General features: G+C 41.9%; 1 protein-coding gene across 1 annotated transcript; it reads right to left on the reverse strand.

Moving 5' to 3' along the window:
- Nucleotides 1–633: 633 nt before the first annotated feature.
- Nucleotides 634–12,966, reverse strand: LOC148896153 (lysosomal-associated transmembrane protein 4B-like). Its single transcript, XM_088999538.1, has 7 exons — nucleotides 12,732–12,966; nucleotides 11,695–11,806; nucleotides 8,555–8,628; nucleotides 6,727–6,849; nucleotides 6,518–6,616; nucleotides 4,949–5,044; nucleotides 634–1,245 (listed from the first exon to the last, which is right to left on the reverse strand). Exons 1-7 carry the CDS (start codon nucleotides 12,828–12,830, stop codon nucleotides 1,162–1,164), a joined length of 687 nt encoding a protein of 228 aa, XP_088855664.1. The 5' UTR covers nucleotides 12,831–12,966; the 3' UTR covers nucleotides 634–1,161.
- Between the last annotated feature and the right edge of the window lie 4,288 nt (nucleotides 12,967–17,254).

Here is a 17,254-nt window from a genome sequence, read left to right on the forward strand (position 1 = left end):
TTGGGGGGGGGGGGGGTATCCCCAGTTGAGCAACAGAAATGAGAAAACGAGGTCGTCTTCATAGTTGCAAACATCCTAATGATAAAAAAAAAAAAAAATCGCAGTTTGCAGAAATTGCCATTTCTTACAAATTCTCTCCAAGGGAACTCATTTAAAGAACAACTGACGCCCCCGGACAAGTTGTGTCCATAATTTGTAAAATCACTTCAAATGACTTCTACTGAGCGTATTTGACAAAGATTCCACGGCATATAGCTATATTTTACCTTTTAAGACTCGCGCTGTATATTCAGGAAGTCTTGTTTTCGAGTTGATGACGATGCCTGACGTGACGTCACGTCTGGAACGCCCCTGACCGAGAAAGCGACACACAATGCATTTTGGGTACTTACTTTGGTCTGAAAACGTCATGTTGAGGGCATCCGATGTAAAAGCTTGGCCAAAACAAACATGCGGATCAAACCTCTGAAGATGGAGGACACTGATTTGCTGTGGCGAAAGAAGAACCAAATTCAATTCACTCAAAACTACTAGTGATACAAGTTAGCCATGTCTCCCCCCCCCCCCCTTCTCATCAATAGAAAGGCAAAACAAAACACACGACACTACATTAAGATATGCCCAAAACACGTATTTGTCAGTGTTATATTTTGAGGTGAAGGCCATCGAAGAGAACGCGAGTACAGTATGACTAGAAAAAAAAGCATTTCAGAGATGCAATGAACAGGAATCATGTCAACATTGTCGCTCATCCTTTGCTCTGGGCATTGATTGCTTAAATATGAAAGTCACGTTTACATGTACACAAAGAGAAAGAACAGCATTGATAAAAATATATATAATCTCTCATCTATTAAACAATTTGCTCATTCATAATGATAATATCAACAAACGCGAATGCATAAAATATTCCAGGAATTCCTCAAATGGACAGAATGAGAGTGTGTACATGGGAGGGACTGAGATACTTAAGTAAGGGAGAGGTTACGCTTGTGTTCTGGTGTGTGCGCGTGGATTTTAGTGGGCGTGTGTGATTATTTTGTTCACTAAAAAAATGTGTGCAAAAACAACATGAGCTTGAGGGACATTGAAGAGGCAGTGTTGTGCACATATGGATTGTATTAACATCAGGCTCCACTCAAAGGGTACCGGGTGATGCTCTCATGCTATCATTGTGGATGAGGACAGAGGGGCACCCTGTTTTCTAGGAACACTGACGCAGTCGTCATATGGAGGAAGCAGAACCTGTGTAAAAAAAAAAGGGCAAGAACACCCACTGTTAAAAAAGTGATGGATTAGATTACGGTGTGGTGCACTTAAAAGCATTCCAGTGTATAATCCCACGCGGTTTACGCTGTGCACACATCAATATTCAGATTTCCTGGACATAATATTTTAAATGTTGTCCAAAACGTTTATTATGGAACACCATGAAAAGTAAAACGTTTAAAACAACAATCGACATTACTGCAATATGTTCGCCAAGACATACACTCAAGAAGCAAATGAATAACGTACCATGCGCACCTTGTAAACCGAAAGTAGACAAACTATATTGACGTTGAATAGACTGCTGTCCCCCCCCTCCCTCTAAATATAATATTCCAAATGCAGTATTGAGGAGGATTTTAAGAAAAACATAACTATGAAGATTCACATAGAAACAGTAAACACCTTTACAAACAACAAGACCAAATAAATGTGATTTTAGTCATGGCAACCAATGATTCAATATTGGCCCCAGTGACAATTACTGTTAGGATTACAGTAAAGTCTCGTTATATCGATATTCAAGGGAGTCCGAAAAAATATCAATATAACCGGGACTATCGATATATCCGACCCTGTTTGCATGTAATTTTCTCCGTGCGTTCATAGAAATAGTATCGATATAACCGGGACTATCGATATATCCGATATCGATATAACGAGACTTTACTGTATTTTATAAATTGTTATTCATTTGCTATAATAATGTTGTATTCAAACATGTATTCACTATATTCTTCTTTTAATGATTGACTGTGATACATGAGTGTACGAGATGGAGTTCTTTGGAAGGGGCCAACTTGGATACGACCTCAAATGGGCGACTTGTCTGCAGAGTACGGACCACCGATCAGGGATATTGCTCACATGTGCCGGAGAGGAGCCTGAAGACGGCGGATAGGGAATGCAAGGGCACATTTGCAGACAGACGCCTGAGTGTCTCAGAGCTACAGTGGTTGTGAAAGCTCCATCAATAAAGTTGGATTGTATCATTGTATTCCCTTTAGCGTAGCTTCATCTAGTGGACGGATAACGAACCGCAGAAACGACTGTAGCTTCTATTTTATACACCTTATAATATAGTTCACCTAAAACCATTTGTAAATTGGCCATTGCCGTAAGACCGCTTTGGGTTCCGAAACAGGGTGTATTATCTCATTTGTCATATTTAGTTAGTTGGCAGAACAAAGCAAAAGCAACATACACAAATAAATAAATAAGAGTAACATGGATCAAATCATGGTCACAACGCTCAAATAAGCAAATTGAAATGACTGCACTGTACTTTGGGGAAGTAAAATATATTGGAAGTTGGAAAATTCTTTGAAAAGTGAAGTCCGGGTATACTTTTCTGATTGACCTATGTGACTTGTTGGTTTATGAAATTAGACATTCGGGCCTTCTATTTTAGACATTGATGTAGTTACCATGTGGTTTTGTGCTGGCTACACGTATAACCATCTTAAATCTTTTGGGCAAGAAGTGAATGGAAGCTTCTCCTCTTTGTACTCAACATGCAATTTAAAGGGCAACCGACGTCACTTTTTTGTTTTTTAACTGACATCAGAAAAACGTTTTATAGCATCTAAAATACCCAAAAGACGCAGTATGATATTTTTAATCAAATGCAAAACACCAATAAAATGACTTTGAGTGTCCAAAATCTGCAAAAAATTGAGCATTTTCAGAAAGTCCCGCCCCCGGTTCATGACATCACGCCAAGAAGTCTTGCATTGCTGGAGAATCAAAACAATGGCTTCAGATTCAGATAATATGCTTTCTTGTTACACATCCAGTTATGAATAGGATTCAAATAGTTCTGAAGACTAAAGCATACATTTTTGCAATCGATTAAAGAATTTATTTCGTGTCATTTTGAGGCAAACGGGCTCACCCAAAAAGAGGCAAGAAAATGGCCACCAAGCTGTGAGGAATGAATCAGCCCGTTTCCACAGGCTGATACATTCCTTCCATGGAGCTTGGACTCCCTCTGCGGGCGGCTTTTGGGTGTAACAAGGTTTTCCAAAAAAACAGTACAGCAAAATACATTGACGTGATGGAAAGACGCTACAATGCGTCTTTTTTACGGTCAGGAGGCGGTCATTTTCTGACGTCACGTACGGACTCGTCACCAACTCAAAAACAAGGCTTCTTGAATGTTCAGCGCGAGTCTTAAAAGGTCAAATATAGCTATATGCGGTGGAATCTTATTAAAATACGCCCAGTAGAATTCATTTGAAGCCATTTTACAAATTATGGACACAATTTGTCCGGAGACGTCGGTTGTCCTTTAAAGCTCACATTTGGAAGGCAACAACAGCATCATGTATAACTTGCAAAGGCCTCATTTTCAACAATGAGCCATTCCAGTTTCAGAAATCGTGAAAATGGGGTCTTTTACAGATGAAACACCTGACTGTCCGTGTGATGATATAGAGCATAGGTGTTAAAGTCAAGGCCCGGCGGCTAAATTTTGCCCATCTATTCATTTTATGTGGCCCACAAAGCATGTCATGTTCCACAATGCTTGCTAAGGTGTGTCGCAACAGTTCAAATTGTCATATGTAATCCACAATGGCTTTGATTCCTTTTATCACTTTGCTGCTGTGAAATGTAATTTCTCCACTGCGAGACTAATAAAGGCAAATCCAATCCAATCCAATTGTTTTTCTTGATTTATGATTTTAAAACTACTTAATCATTAATTTATTGTGTGCTGTCTAAGTAATATGTGGATGCATTACCGTATTTTCTGGTGAATGAGGCACGCCGGACCATAAGGCGCACCCCCAATGAATGGTTTTCTAACTTTTTCGATATATAAGGCGCACCGGACTATGAGGTGCACCTTTAATGAATGACATCTTTAAAACACCAATTCATAAGGCGCTATAGTACAGTCTGGGTTTTATATAGATCCCAGCCTGCACTGCGCACGACTTCGTGTCTATGGGAGGGCTGGTGTGGCTCAATATCACTTCACATATAAGGTGCACCGGTGTCCAAGACACACGGTCATCTTTTGAAAAAAAAATGAAGGCTTTTGGCTGCGCCTTATATACTTTTTAGCGTTTCTGAAGACAAAAAGTGTCAAAAAAAAAGTAAACATCAGCTCATATTTACTTGAATCACTCTGGTGAAATAGAGTAAATTCAACAGTACTGAAAAATTCAACAGTACTGAAATCTATTTAATCTACCGGTAAACATTTCTATGATTTCCCCAAATTCCTAATGGACCTCAAAGGGAAGTCGTAACTACAATGTGACCCGCGACAAAAAATGACTGTCTGGAAGTAACATCACTTCTGTGCAACCAATATGAGGCCATCACACAAGAGCAATAGAAATAAAGATTCACACAGGTGGCCTGACCAGTATATGGTTTGCTTTTTTCGCCCATGTGGTGTTTATGAGACTTTCCATAAAGGGAAACAGTAAAGATCTATATTCTTCCGATGCTCCTGAATAGAATAAATCACCCATTGGCCTCAACTGCATGTCACTGGCACAATTTGATGGGAATCAACACAAGAGCCGTGTCAATTTTGTCAGACTGTGAGAATCACTTTTGATTCGTAGGCCTTCATTTGACAATCTATTGATTCTTTCGGTTGCATTTGGAAGTGGTGTCAACGATATTGCAACATACCGAGCGCCATTTGTGATCTGTGACTTACCGTTGTGTCATTGGTTGTGACATAAAGCAGGATTTCAGCAGCGCCCCGGCTGCAAACGTATCTGTAGCAGTTCCACACGCAGGCTATCAGGTAAGCCTGGTGGAAGGCAAAAAGAAAGTATGAAAACAGTGAAAAATACCAAACCAATGCTTAAATTATTCATGTTGCAGGAGTGAATTAAGTCAATTGTATTATACACACAAACATCTACGATTTACAACAGCAGCACCGGGAATATACGTGATCTACTTTTCCACAAAATAACGTCAATTCTAGTGTTCCAAAATGTAATCAGGTCATGTTGTGATGTAGCTTTGTGCAACATTAAAATGAAGTGAGAGTGAATGAACATGATTGCGGTTCTATGGAAAGACGTTCAAGCATTTTTTTTGATATCCTATTTGAGTTGATGAATTGTCCAAGTACTGGAAAAGTTTTTGTCCTCTCTAGTAAGAAAAAGCCACGGTTTTCCCACTTCTGCACAACATTTCTATGCACACGTAGAATGACTAAGGCAAACAACCTCGGAACTATTGTACATGTTATTGTGCGGCAGTTTACTGATGTCTACTAAATTCTATTGACATCTACCACTTGACTTGGAGTACACATACCCAGTTCCCTAACTTCATGGATTTAAATTTAAGCTCTAGAGCTAGCAACCTATAACACACACGGAGCAATTGCCCGATTTTCCATATTTTCTACATTATGTCAAAAGAACACTAACGCGCAACGCTTATTGCAGCATAGGATACAATAGGATAAAAGAGAATTCTGGAATTGTCTAAAGCCGGAATGATCTAAAGCCGTAACTGTTCACATATTCATGAAATTTCAGTCGATGAAAAGATTTCTTCAGCCGTCATCTGTACTTCTTTGAAGGTGTCGGTCATTTCGCTTCCTATCCAAGACATTTCGTCAGCAAACTAAAGTCTAACTGGTAGTTTAGGCCATATATATATCCCTACTGTCCAGACAGGGCGGTGCCGGAGTCTGCTATGATAGGTCCCTGCTCTCAGGTTGGGGGGAGCAGAGGACTACTCCCTGCAACTGCTCCACTGATAGTTCCTATCGTTCTGACTAACGACTGGCCTGATTGCCCCACTTCGACCGGTATCACCTCATCAGTATTATTAATCCTACGTTGCCTCAGCAGGCTATTGTATGAACGATCCAAATTGAACCTCACCCCACCAAACCGGTTTAATGAAGGATTTAGTTGTTTTATGAAAATCGCTTCTTTTCCTCCCCTTTCAAACCATCTATGTTCTTTCGCTAAAATTTTAACCTCATTGTCGTCAAATGAGAGGTTGCAAGCTTTTAGGTGCAAGGTTAGGTTCTTGGATAAGAAGTGAAACGTCCGACACCTTCAAAGAAGTACAGATGACGCCTGAAGAAATCTTTTCATCGATGGACCACTCCTGTACGATTGAGAGCTTACACAGATGAGATTTCAGTGTTCCATCATCAAAAGTATGTGTGTGCATCTGTGGATGAATTAGTTTGTTCCGATTGTTTTCAACTGTGATGAAAAAAAAAGAATGCACTTCAATGAGTAGAATGTACCTTAAAGCCCAGGACGCAGCTGATGAAAATCAGCACAATGAGAACCAAGCATACATTACTCAGTGCAGCAATCTCCCCTTTGTAAGGGAAATTGTCAGGCTGGAGAGGAAAGAGCAAAGAGTATGGTACTTGAGTCCAAAAGAGCACATACAGGTACGATCTTTTCATGTTGTCACTGATCTGACTATATACAGTATGAGGATTCTTACCAGTTGTTGCAAGTAATCCTGTATCGTGTTTGGATAAACCACAATGCTCACAGCAACGAGGGTATTGAGTGCAAAGTCAAAGATCTGGTAGCAAAAAAATGGGATGATCCAGGCAGCACGCAACTGAAAAAGAGATTTGGTTTGGGGACAGACGGTGAGTTTGCACAAGCTGCCGGGGCCTCAAAGGCCAAACACAACTTAACCTCTGTTCCAGGGTGAATACAAATACAGTGAGACCTTAGCTTACGAACTTAATTGGTTCCCAGACAGTGTATAAGGTGAAAAGTGTGTATCCCCCAAAAAAAAATCCCATAGGAAACCTTTAAAATGAGAATAATCCGTTCCCAGGTCTCCATAAAAAATAATTTTCAACTAAATAAGCCTTAAAACTACACACAACATACCTTATTCTATGTATAATACTGTCACGGTTTGCAAGGTGGTGATGGCGGGTGAGGATCCCAAAAAGCAGGCAGGAGGGAGCAGGAGGTTGTGTTTGATAAATTGTATTAAAATAAAGTCAACAGGAACAAAATCTATAATATCAAAATCTTCTGAACGGAAAAAAATACAAAGTATAGAAAGAAAACCAAGATTAAAAGTCCGCCAAGATTAAACAAACACATGCACCGCACACAATGCATACAATTGCATACAACAGCATACAATGCGTTCAACAATTACCCGACACCGAATGGTCGTGCCGGGAGTCCTTTTAAGGGTCAATCTCATAGCTCCAGTCTTTTCTGGATGGAACTGTTCAATAAAAGCCGGCACATCATTACACTTAGAAAATCTAATCTTGTGTGTTGAGGGCCTCATTATGGTCAGCAACAAGCTCCTCGATGTCATCTGCATCCACTCCGCGTCCCATGCTCTGTCCAATGGAAACAATGTCGTCCAAAACAATAGAGTCATGAGGATCAAATCCTTCAAAGTCCCTCTCAAGGATGCACAAATTTGTCCATGCTGCTTTCAAGGATCGAAGGGTAACATCATGCCAAGCCTTTTCTATCAGCTGAACACAATGATACACGTTGAAATGGACTTAGCATATCCGCTAACCTCGTTCGTGTTTCTCAATGATCTCCTTCTTCTCCTCGACTGTAATTTTCTTTTGTGTCTTCTTAGGCTGAACACGAGCCTGTGGTCTTTTTCTTTATCAAAAAAGCAAAAGTATCTGTAAAAAAACACATGGAGGCGATCGACGTCTCTCTCTCTCACTATCTCTCTCTCGATCGACATGTGCATTCAGAGAAAGGGGGTGTGGAAAGGCAGGACGGCAATGTGTCTCTCTCTCTCTCCCCCTCCCTCCCACTCCTTCCCCCACTCCCACTCCCTCCCTCTCTCTCTCTCCCTCTCCCCCTCTCTCTCTTTCCCTCCCTCGCGATCGACGTGTGCATTCAGAGAAAGGGGGTGTGGAAAGGCAGGCCAGCTGGGGCGCTTTTCACACATGTGCTTTGGTGTTCTTCCATAAGATTACTCCGCCAGCCGTGGTGGGGTGGGGGGGGGGTGTATCGTGAAAAGTAGTTCGTAATCCAAGGTTTAATTTTCATTAATTTAACGTTCGTAAACCGAAAAGTTCGTAAGGCAAGCCGTTCGTAAACCGAGGCCCCACTGTATGTGTACAATTACAATAATTTTGATTCCTTCTTTGAAGGCTACTCTGTGAGTCCCAACACAAATCAAATCAAACCAAATACTGTGAAATATCTCTTGGGACAGAACAAAGCATTGCGAGCATGCATACTCATAACGCACTGTCACATAGAATTGACATGTCAAGGCAAATACATAGAAATGCATACAATTAAATGGATACTTTTACCTTGAATGCACCATATGTCGCCATCCCGCATATGAGTATCATCAGCAGTGAGATGGCCGAGGCAATGCACATATCTGAAGCGGGAAGACATCGGAAAACCTTTTGTATTTACAAAACCATATCCGAGAAAAAGGCAAAAGGTGCACTGGTAAAAGTCCATGTTATTATTTAGACCAGTAGTGTCAAACTCATTTTTTGCCGCGGGCCACATTGCACAGGAGTTTCCTTTCGAGGGATGTCTGTCGAGGGCTGTTATGAATTTGGGGAAACCATTAGAAGGTTTCATCTCCTCCACACATTATACACAACAAATTGATAAATGACTATTTTTCAAATCTGAAGTCCAGAATAATGACTGTTATTGTGGTTTACATACGACAGTTTGAAATTTTAGTTCCGACTTTAGCAAGCATCATGGCACTTGACATGCTTGATTTGCTTTCGCAGGCCGGATAAAATGATTTGGCGGGCTAGATTTGTCGCAAAGATTTGACACCTGTGATTTAGACTCTCATTAATGGATAATTGACTTTCCTTCATGAGCACCATCACACAAAAAAGTGCCATGCAGCCATACGCACATCCCGTAGGTATAACGTGACTGTGACCATATCAAAGCCAAAAATGTGAGCACAGGTGCACCGAGTTGTTAGACCCACAGATTAGCATTAGCACATTAGCTCTTGAAAAGTGCATATGTGATTTTTTTGATTAAGTTACCTGCTATAGAAGGTCTATTAACAGTGTCTGAAATAACGTCTGCCCGGACACCCGGGGTGTGCAACTTTTACGTCAGGCGCACAACTTACAAAACGTCTCCAACCGGGTGGCTGACAACTTCTTCAAGGAAAAAAAAAAAAAAAAAAAAAAAGATTTTCTTTCAAATCAAACGTTTGCTTCATTCATTAAAGCAAACGTTCGAACGGAGATTTAGAAATCTGAATAAATTCCGATTTCTAAACCTTCGTTCGGTTTGGAATTTTTGATTTTTCGGTTTGGCATACTCGACACGGCAGCCAATCAGAAGCCTGCTTTGTGCATCCGGACTTTCCCAAGCGTTATAGGGTCTTGGATTTGCATATCATTTTCCAAAGTAGAGGCACAGAACCTCAGCCTCAGAAGAAAGATTCAAAAGAAGCTAACAAAATTTATGATGCTACAAAACGTAAACGTACATTATCCCGTGACTGTAAAGTGTCCTTGAGAGGTTTGAAAGGCGCTTAGAAATTAAATGTATCATTATTATTATTAAAAGCATCGTGGAAAGAAGAGTTCACGTGGCTTGTAGCAGACGACGCAACGCAAACATTGCATTGTGCAACATGACGAATAGTATGGACAAACGACAATTGGAGCAAAATCATCTGCAAGGGATATTTACCAGAAATTAAGCAAGGGAGCATTTGTGGTAGGTACATCCATAATTAAAAAAATCCTTTACACTTTGCAACAATGTTTTTTTTTTTTCGATTAGTCGTCTTATTGTGATTCAAATTGTGAAAAATGGGGCAGGCAACTTTTCAGAGTTGTCTGCCCTGGTGTCCGCCAACTACTTTTTGTCACGAGTTTCAGACACTGCTATTAATATTTCATACAGCATTGCCTCAGTGACTTGAATGAACCGTCGTTTCCCCTTGTTCAAATGCTATTATTGCCTTTTGGGACTCTCACTTTTTTTGACAATTGGGGCTCTGCTCTCGCAATAAAAATATCTCTTCACTTGTTGTGTTTTTCACTTGTTCTTTACCATAGTCATTTTGTTAACAAAATCTTTCTCTCCATTTGCTCGGAAGTAAATGGGAGCAGGATGTCCAGTTGCAAACTTTCAAGGGCCAACCTTTGAAATGGTGACCAATAACTATGTACAGGTGTCAAAGTCAAGGGCTAGGGGCCAAATCTGGCCTGCAACATCATTTTATTCGGCCCGCGAAATCAAATCGCAATTGTGAAATGCTTGCTAAAGTTCAAACCAAAATTTCAAATCATCCCATGTAAACCACAAAAACAGTCATTATTTTTACGTCAAACTTGAAAACTAGTTATTCATTAATTTGTTGTGCGCTCTATATGTAACATGAGGAGGGGGTTAAACATTGTAATGGCTTCCCTGAATTCATAACGCCCCCGTGAGGAAACCATAACTACAATGTGGCCCGCGGCAAAATATGAGTTTGACACACTCGAATTAGGGTATTTCAAGGATGGCGTGTCACAGTACTAGCCTGGAAACTGATGCGAACAATGCATAATACACTGCTAATTCATTGAAATAATTAATGATAGTAATGACAAATTGATGCACGACAGGGTGGGAAAGGGGTAGCAAATGCGACCTAACACAACTGCAAACCGTGACAAATTAATCCAATGGCCTATAGTTGCCATGTGAGGGTGGCTAAGGGCAAGTCTTCTCAAAACAAAGCTCCTCAATTGACATCAATGTATATACTTGACACCAAGCTGCCACCTGATAGGCCATAAAAACAGAAATAGATTGTATTTTAATTAATACCAGGTGACCGGTGGAAAAAAAAGTTGAAATACTAAAATGTGAATATTCTCGTGTTCACCGTAATTGAAATGAAGTTACTGTGTTTTTATTAGTGAAAGTACTCCTTTTATCATGCCTGGGACATTCAAAGGGACACGGAAAGGCAAAGCATCTTTGCACAGAAGGTTCTTCATTTCATTTGCCCTACTTTATCAAACATTTAGATCATGATCAGTGAAGGGTCAGGTGGTACAATTAATAATAGATGACCCCATTTCTTCCTTGAAGGCTTTCCGTCTAAGTTATCACAGTATCAAACTGTACTGTTTTGATTGAAGCAAAACGTTCCCAATGCACTCAAATAGGAGAAAAGTATCATCGGGCAGCGGAACCACTCAAGAGTAAGACATTGGAGTCCAAAGGTTAAAAGTGTCTTTCACAGCGTACAACCTATCAAATTGTTGAGTGCACACCTGCGTCAACAGTTAAGGAGGTTTTTCTAGTGATTGGAACCAGAAACATTAAAATTGGATGATGCGCACTGGGCTTCGTTTAAAAAAAAAACTTGCACTGTATATCTGTTGACATGTACCATTTAGACTCGGTGACACTGATGGGACGAAGGAACCAAGTTCTCTGAGCAACTTACTGGCATCATCCATGACATCCAAGTCATTAGCCAATTCAGCGCTGGTCAGGTGGTACTGCTCGGGATCACTGAGCGCAGTGAGGAGGATGAGTAACACCACAGCGTTGATGAGCTTAGAGACACACAACATATGGGCAGATACGACGGACAATGTGGACAAAGTTGGGTGGATGACAAAACCCCATATTTGCCATCTCCAAAAAAACAACAACAACAATAATACAATAACAATAATATTTATATATAATTCAAGATAGAAATTAGACAGGAATTGACCTTCTGGAACTTATTTCCCTGTGTGCTAAATACATCTACTTTTTGAAGTGAACCCTTGAAACAAAGAATAACTAATCTCCAGAACAGTAATAAAACACTAATAAATTCATCACCAGCCCAGCCACAACCCTAACAGGTACATGTGGTCAAGAAAAGGTATTGATGGATAGATGAATAACGAACACTAAGACTCAATTCCAAATTTGACAGAGCTCCGTTACAGCAAGTCAACGTGCAGGTGCATCTCATTAAATGTCAAACGCGTGCACAATATTGATCTATTCTAAAATATTGAAATGGAGTGAAAAAGTTGATGATTTTGCTCTGGGAAAGCACAGCTTTCAAGCAAATGACTAAAACACGGAAAAGTCAAACGCCCAACTGTGACAAAAGCATTCCGCTACCAGAAGAGGCCCACCGTTGATATATTCATTGTCAGTCACAATATTTGTGTGCTGCTGTTTCCCCTCTCCTACCAATCACACCATGGAAAGTTATAGAAATAAGATGCACATAATCACTACTTGTCATTCATTTCAAAGACAGTACATCTTAATTTTCACATTAAATCGGCCTGGAACAACAGCAACAACTAGCATAATATGCATGGTCATTTATATCATGTATTCAAAATGAAATGCAACATTAAGCACGTAATGCATAGGCGTTTATATCATGTATTCAAAATGAAATACACGGCGAAAGTAAATTTACTCTCTTTTATTGTAGCTAGTGGATGATCGCTGATCAGCGATGCTCACCATGTACCAAACCCCGAGTATGATGGTTCCTGTGCGGACATGACAGCATAGACAGCAGGTTGCGGAGTACCACAGGTCCCACGGAGATGTCGTCATCATATCAACCTTTTCAATATTTGGGTTCCCTAACAGTCCACAAAAAGAAAGGACAAAACACCACTGGCCACTGCTTCTTCTTTAGCCCTGTGAGCAGATTAACGGTGCAAAGCTCCATCGTCAAAATTCCGGAACATAATTAACACAATTTCCGGCCTTCAAAATAAACAAAAAAAATCGCTCAAATGTGATAATGGACTTCATCTCCGACTTACAGCATCCGAAAATACCACGTTTGATTTTTAAACCGGAGAAAGGTCCAAAGTATTGCTTGGTGCACCGCATTATTGAAAGCACTAAACCGTCACCGACCAGTACACATAATAACAGTAATCCCTCGTTTTTCGCGGAGGTAACGTTCCAACAAGAACCCGTGAAAAGTGAAATCGTTGAATTAGTCATCTTAGTTTTTTTTACAATTATTATGCATACAATCCTAAATGAAACCTAAGATTAACTATTTTTTCTCAGGCCCAAACATTAAAAAAACGTGTTCTTATTTTTTTTAGAAGACTGCACAAAATGTGGGTTTTACCATGGAGAAAATTTGGCAAGCTATACAGTAATGAGGAACAGATTGTTGACGTTGGTCTACAGCAGGGGCGTCAAACTCATTTTTTTTTTTTTTGCCTTGGGCGACATTGTAGTTACGGTTTCATCTCGTGGGGCGTTATGAATTTGGGGAAACAATTAGAATGTTTGATCTCCCCCACATTAATAATACGTAGTAGTCTTGGTGCAACACACAAAGATTCACCATCGCGTTATTTATGTCTAATATTGCCATCAACGTGGATCAAAACGGTTTTCAGACCAAACAAAGTACCCAAAAATGCATTGTGTGTCGCTTTCTCGGTCAGTGACATTACCTACTGTGACGTCACGGTAGGTAGCGTCACCAACTCAAAAACAATAACCGATATCGATATAACGAGACTTTACTGTAAATCCAATTTTTGGAGAGCCGGTTCTTTTGGATCGGCTCACCAAAATGAGCCAGCTCTTTCGGCTCCCAAATGGATCCTGATCTTTGTTGTTGTTGCTCAAATTAATTTACTTCCAAAAAAGTATATGTAAACCGAATTACTCATGTAAAAAACATACCATATAAACTTTTTAAATGTATATGAACATAAAACATGGAGTACTACAAAAAATAAAAAAGTACAAAACTACTATATTTGCTATCAAGAATCTTACCATACAAATCCTCCTCCCTCTCTGGCAGTCCATCAGAGTGGAAGATGACATAGCTTCCTCCTCTTGTGGTGTATCGGACAGTGGTTATCATTGCTATCCTTGCCACTGTAGGTGACTATGAAGCGCGATTCGGGAGCCACAAATTCTGCCACATTCAGGACATGTGAGGACAGGTCGCTGGGGCGGCATTGGAAGAGCACAAAGGTGTCTTTGCTGGTGCCGCACCATCCTCCACTGGGTGCGTTTTTCTTCCAGGTGTGTCACCCCTTGTGGCATAAGGAACGCCACGGTGACCTGTTAGCTGCAGCAGACTCCAGATCACTGGGCTTGATGTTGGACCTCTTGAGAGCCTGTTTAAGCTGGTCTTTGTATCACGGCTTTGGACCAACATGTTTCTTATTTGCTGACAAGAGTTGTCCATAAAGCACCTGTCGAGGCAAACGGCAGCCAGGCATCTGGAGGACGTGTCCAACCCACCGGAGTTGCCTTTTTGCGAGTGTGGCCTCGATATTGATGTGCGTTGAATGATGTCAGTGTGTGGGACACGATCCTGCCAGGTGATGCCAAGGATACGTTGGAGACACCTGATGTGGAATGCATCAAGGCGTCTGACATGGCACCGATAGATGGTCCAGGCTTGTGACCAGATAGCAGCGTGGACACATTCCCTGCCTGGTAGACCGTGACTTTTGTTGGTGTTCTTAAGTGTTTATTTTCGAACACACGAGTACAAAATCTGCCAAAAGCTTTGGAGGCTTGATTGATGCGGGCCTGGACGTCATCATCAATTTGACAGGAAAGTGTTAGAATGCTGCCGAGGGAGCTGAATTGCTGGACAACCTTGAGGGGTGTGCCACTGAGGGTGAACACAGGGGGTGGAGAACTCTCTTTTGCCATGACCTCCATTTTGATGACATTGATCACGAGACCGAGTGATTGGTAGACGGAGGACATGGTATCCACGGCTGGTTACATGGCAGCTGGGCTTTGGGCCTGCAAAGCACAATCATCTGCATACTGTCGCTCGTGGATGTTGCTGATCAGGGTCTTGGTCTTGGCCTGTTGGTGTCTGAGTTAAAAAAGCAGAATTGGATTTGGACAGAAAGGCAGAATTGGATTTGGACGCCACCACCTTCCTGGATAGACTTATGGAAGAGGAGTGTAGCTGCCATCAGGAACAGATTGGAAATAACAGGGGCCAGTACACAACCCTGCTTCACCCCTACTTCCACAGGGAACGGGGATGATTGCTGGGCGGCAACAAGTACAGTTGCCTGCATGCCACTGTGGAACTGCATAAGGATGCAGAGAAATTTGGAGGGGACGCCACATTTCTGCAGTATGGTCCAAAGAATGTCACAGTTAACTGTGTCAAAGGCCTTGGTAAGGTCAATGAAGGTGATGGAGAGGTCCTTGTTTTGTTCCCGGCATTTCTCCTGAACTTGTCGCGCAGCGAAGATCATGTCCAGAGTGCTTCGGTCCTTTCTGAAACCGCATTGTATGTCTGGGAGGATGTCTCCAGTAATATGCGGTGCAAGAGGGAACAGCATACGCAAGAATCTTGCCAGCAACAGAGGGCAGGGAGATGCCACTGCTGTTGCCACAGATTGACCTTTTATAAATGTTGACGATGTTGCTGTCTTTTCATTCCTGAGGAAGTGTCCCATTTTGCCAGATGTTGGAAATGAGGTGGTATAGCTGGCGTTTTAGGAGGTAACCGCCATTCTTGAGAACCTCAGCTGGAAGTCCATCAGGGCCAGGGCTTTTGTTGTTTTTTAAGGCTGCGGAATGCAGAGAGGACCTCTGTGAACTGAGGAGGTTCATCATGGGAGAGAACTGATGGAAGCTCTGGGAGGGAGTCAAGGACAGTGGGTCTGAAGAGTTTACTTGGTTGAGCAGGGAGTCAAAGTGCTCTGCCCAGCGCTCAAGTATTCGCTGTTTGTCCTTCATTAGCACAGAACCGTCTGCAGATCTGACTGGGACAATGTGTTGTCTTTGTGGACCATGCAGGGACTTTACAGCATCATAGAACGCGTGTGTGTTGTTGTCGTCTGTATGCCTATGGATTTCATCGGCCTTGCTGGGCCACTACTTGTTTTCCATCATACTCAGCTGTTTCTGTGTTTCACCACGGATGGCCTTGTAGTGAGAAAGAAGTGAAAAGTGAGGGTTGGAGAGAAGTGTGGCATAGGCTTTGCTCTTGGCTTCCAGAAGCTCCCATATGGCAGCTGAGCTGTTATCAAACCAGTCAGAAGCAGCTTGATGGATTGTTTACCTCAATTTTTCCCACCTGCTCTCCACGTCAAGGTCACCGTAACTCGTGTCCTTGTCCAGGCTGGCAAGTCCCTCTGCCAGCTTGCTGTGGTCGCCGGCTACACATTCTGGGGAGTCCAATCCCTGGAGTTCTGGGTTGCTGTTTCTTATGAGGTCGAATTCTCAGCTTGAGCCTGGACTTGATTCGTCGATGATCAGTCCAGCATTCAGCACCACGCATGGCCCGCGTAATGCAGACATCATTTTGGTCTCGTTGCCTTGTGATGATGTAGTCCAGTAGGTGCCAATGTTTGGACCTGGGGTGCATCCATGATGTGATGTACTTCCTTTTCAGCTGAAAGGTGATGTTGGTTACAATCAGCTGATGCTCAGAGCACGGAGTGAGGAGTCAGAGGCCAGTGGGGTTTATTTTGCCCGTCCCGTGCCGACAGATTATTTGTTTCCAGGGCCTGGCATCCGTACCTACTCGGGCATTGAAGTCGGCCATGAGAACAAGTTTATCAGAGGCAGGGATTTTAGATATAGTTGCATCCAGGGACTCGTAGAAGGCATCTTTGAGGTTGTCGTCAGCATCCAAGGTGGGAGCTTAAGCACTGATTAGAGTAGCGAAGCGACCTTTCACCACGGGAACACACGAGGTCATAAACCATTCACTGATGCTTTGGGGGGACTCAGGGATGTTACTGAGTAAGCTGCTTCCATGGGGAAAGGGAAGTACCCTTTTTTATGCGTGTGTCCCATCTTTTATCACAGATTTTGACCAATCATGTGCGGATTCAACCGAAGGGGGGCGGGTGGAAAAATCGGCCCCTCAAGCGGCTCCCTATTCAGAGCTGGCTCCGGTTTTGTGTAAACTAAACAGATGTGAATTTCACAGTAAGTCAATTCAGGAGAAAATTGAGAAGAGATCCTCGTTTCAGAGTTTTACATTTAGGGTGCATCACAATACAATC

Source organism: Hippocampus bargibanti, linkage group LG06, assembly GCF_051943395.1.
Source record: "Hippocampus bargibanti isolate YZ-2025 linkage group LG06, ASM5194339v1, whole genome shotgun sequence".
Classification (NCBI taxonomy): domain Eukaryota; kingdom Metazoa; phylum Chordata; class Actinopteri; order Syngnathiformes; family Syngnathidae; genus Hippocampus; species Hippocampus bargibanti.

Coding starts and splice junctions, on each gene's coding strand:
- LOC148896153 (XM_088999538.1), bottom strand. CDS start 12,830: ATGATGACGACATCTCCGTGGGACCTGTGGTACTCCGCAACCTGCTGT. Junction 6,617..6,726: donor AGGATTACTTGCAACAACTG/GTAAGAATCCTC, acceptor TTTCCTCTCCAG/CCTGACAATTTCCCTTACAA. Junction 5,045..6,517: donor GCTGCGTCCTGGGCTTTAAG/GTACATTCTACT, acceptor GCCTTCCACCAG/GCTTACCTGATAGCCTGCGT.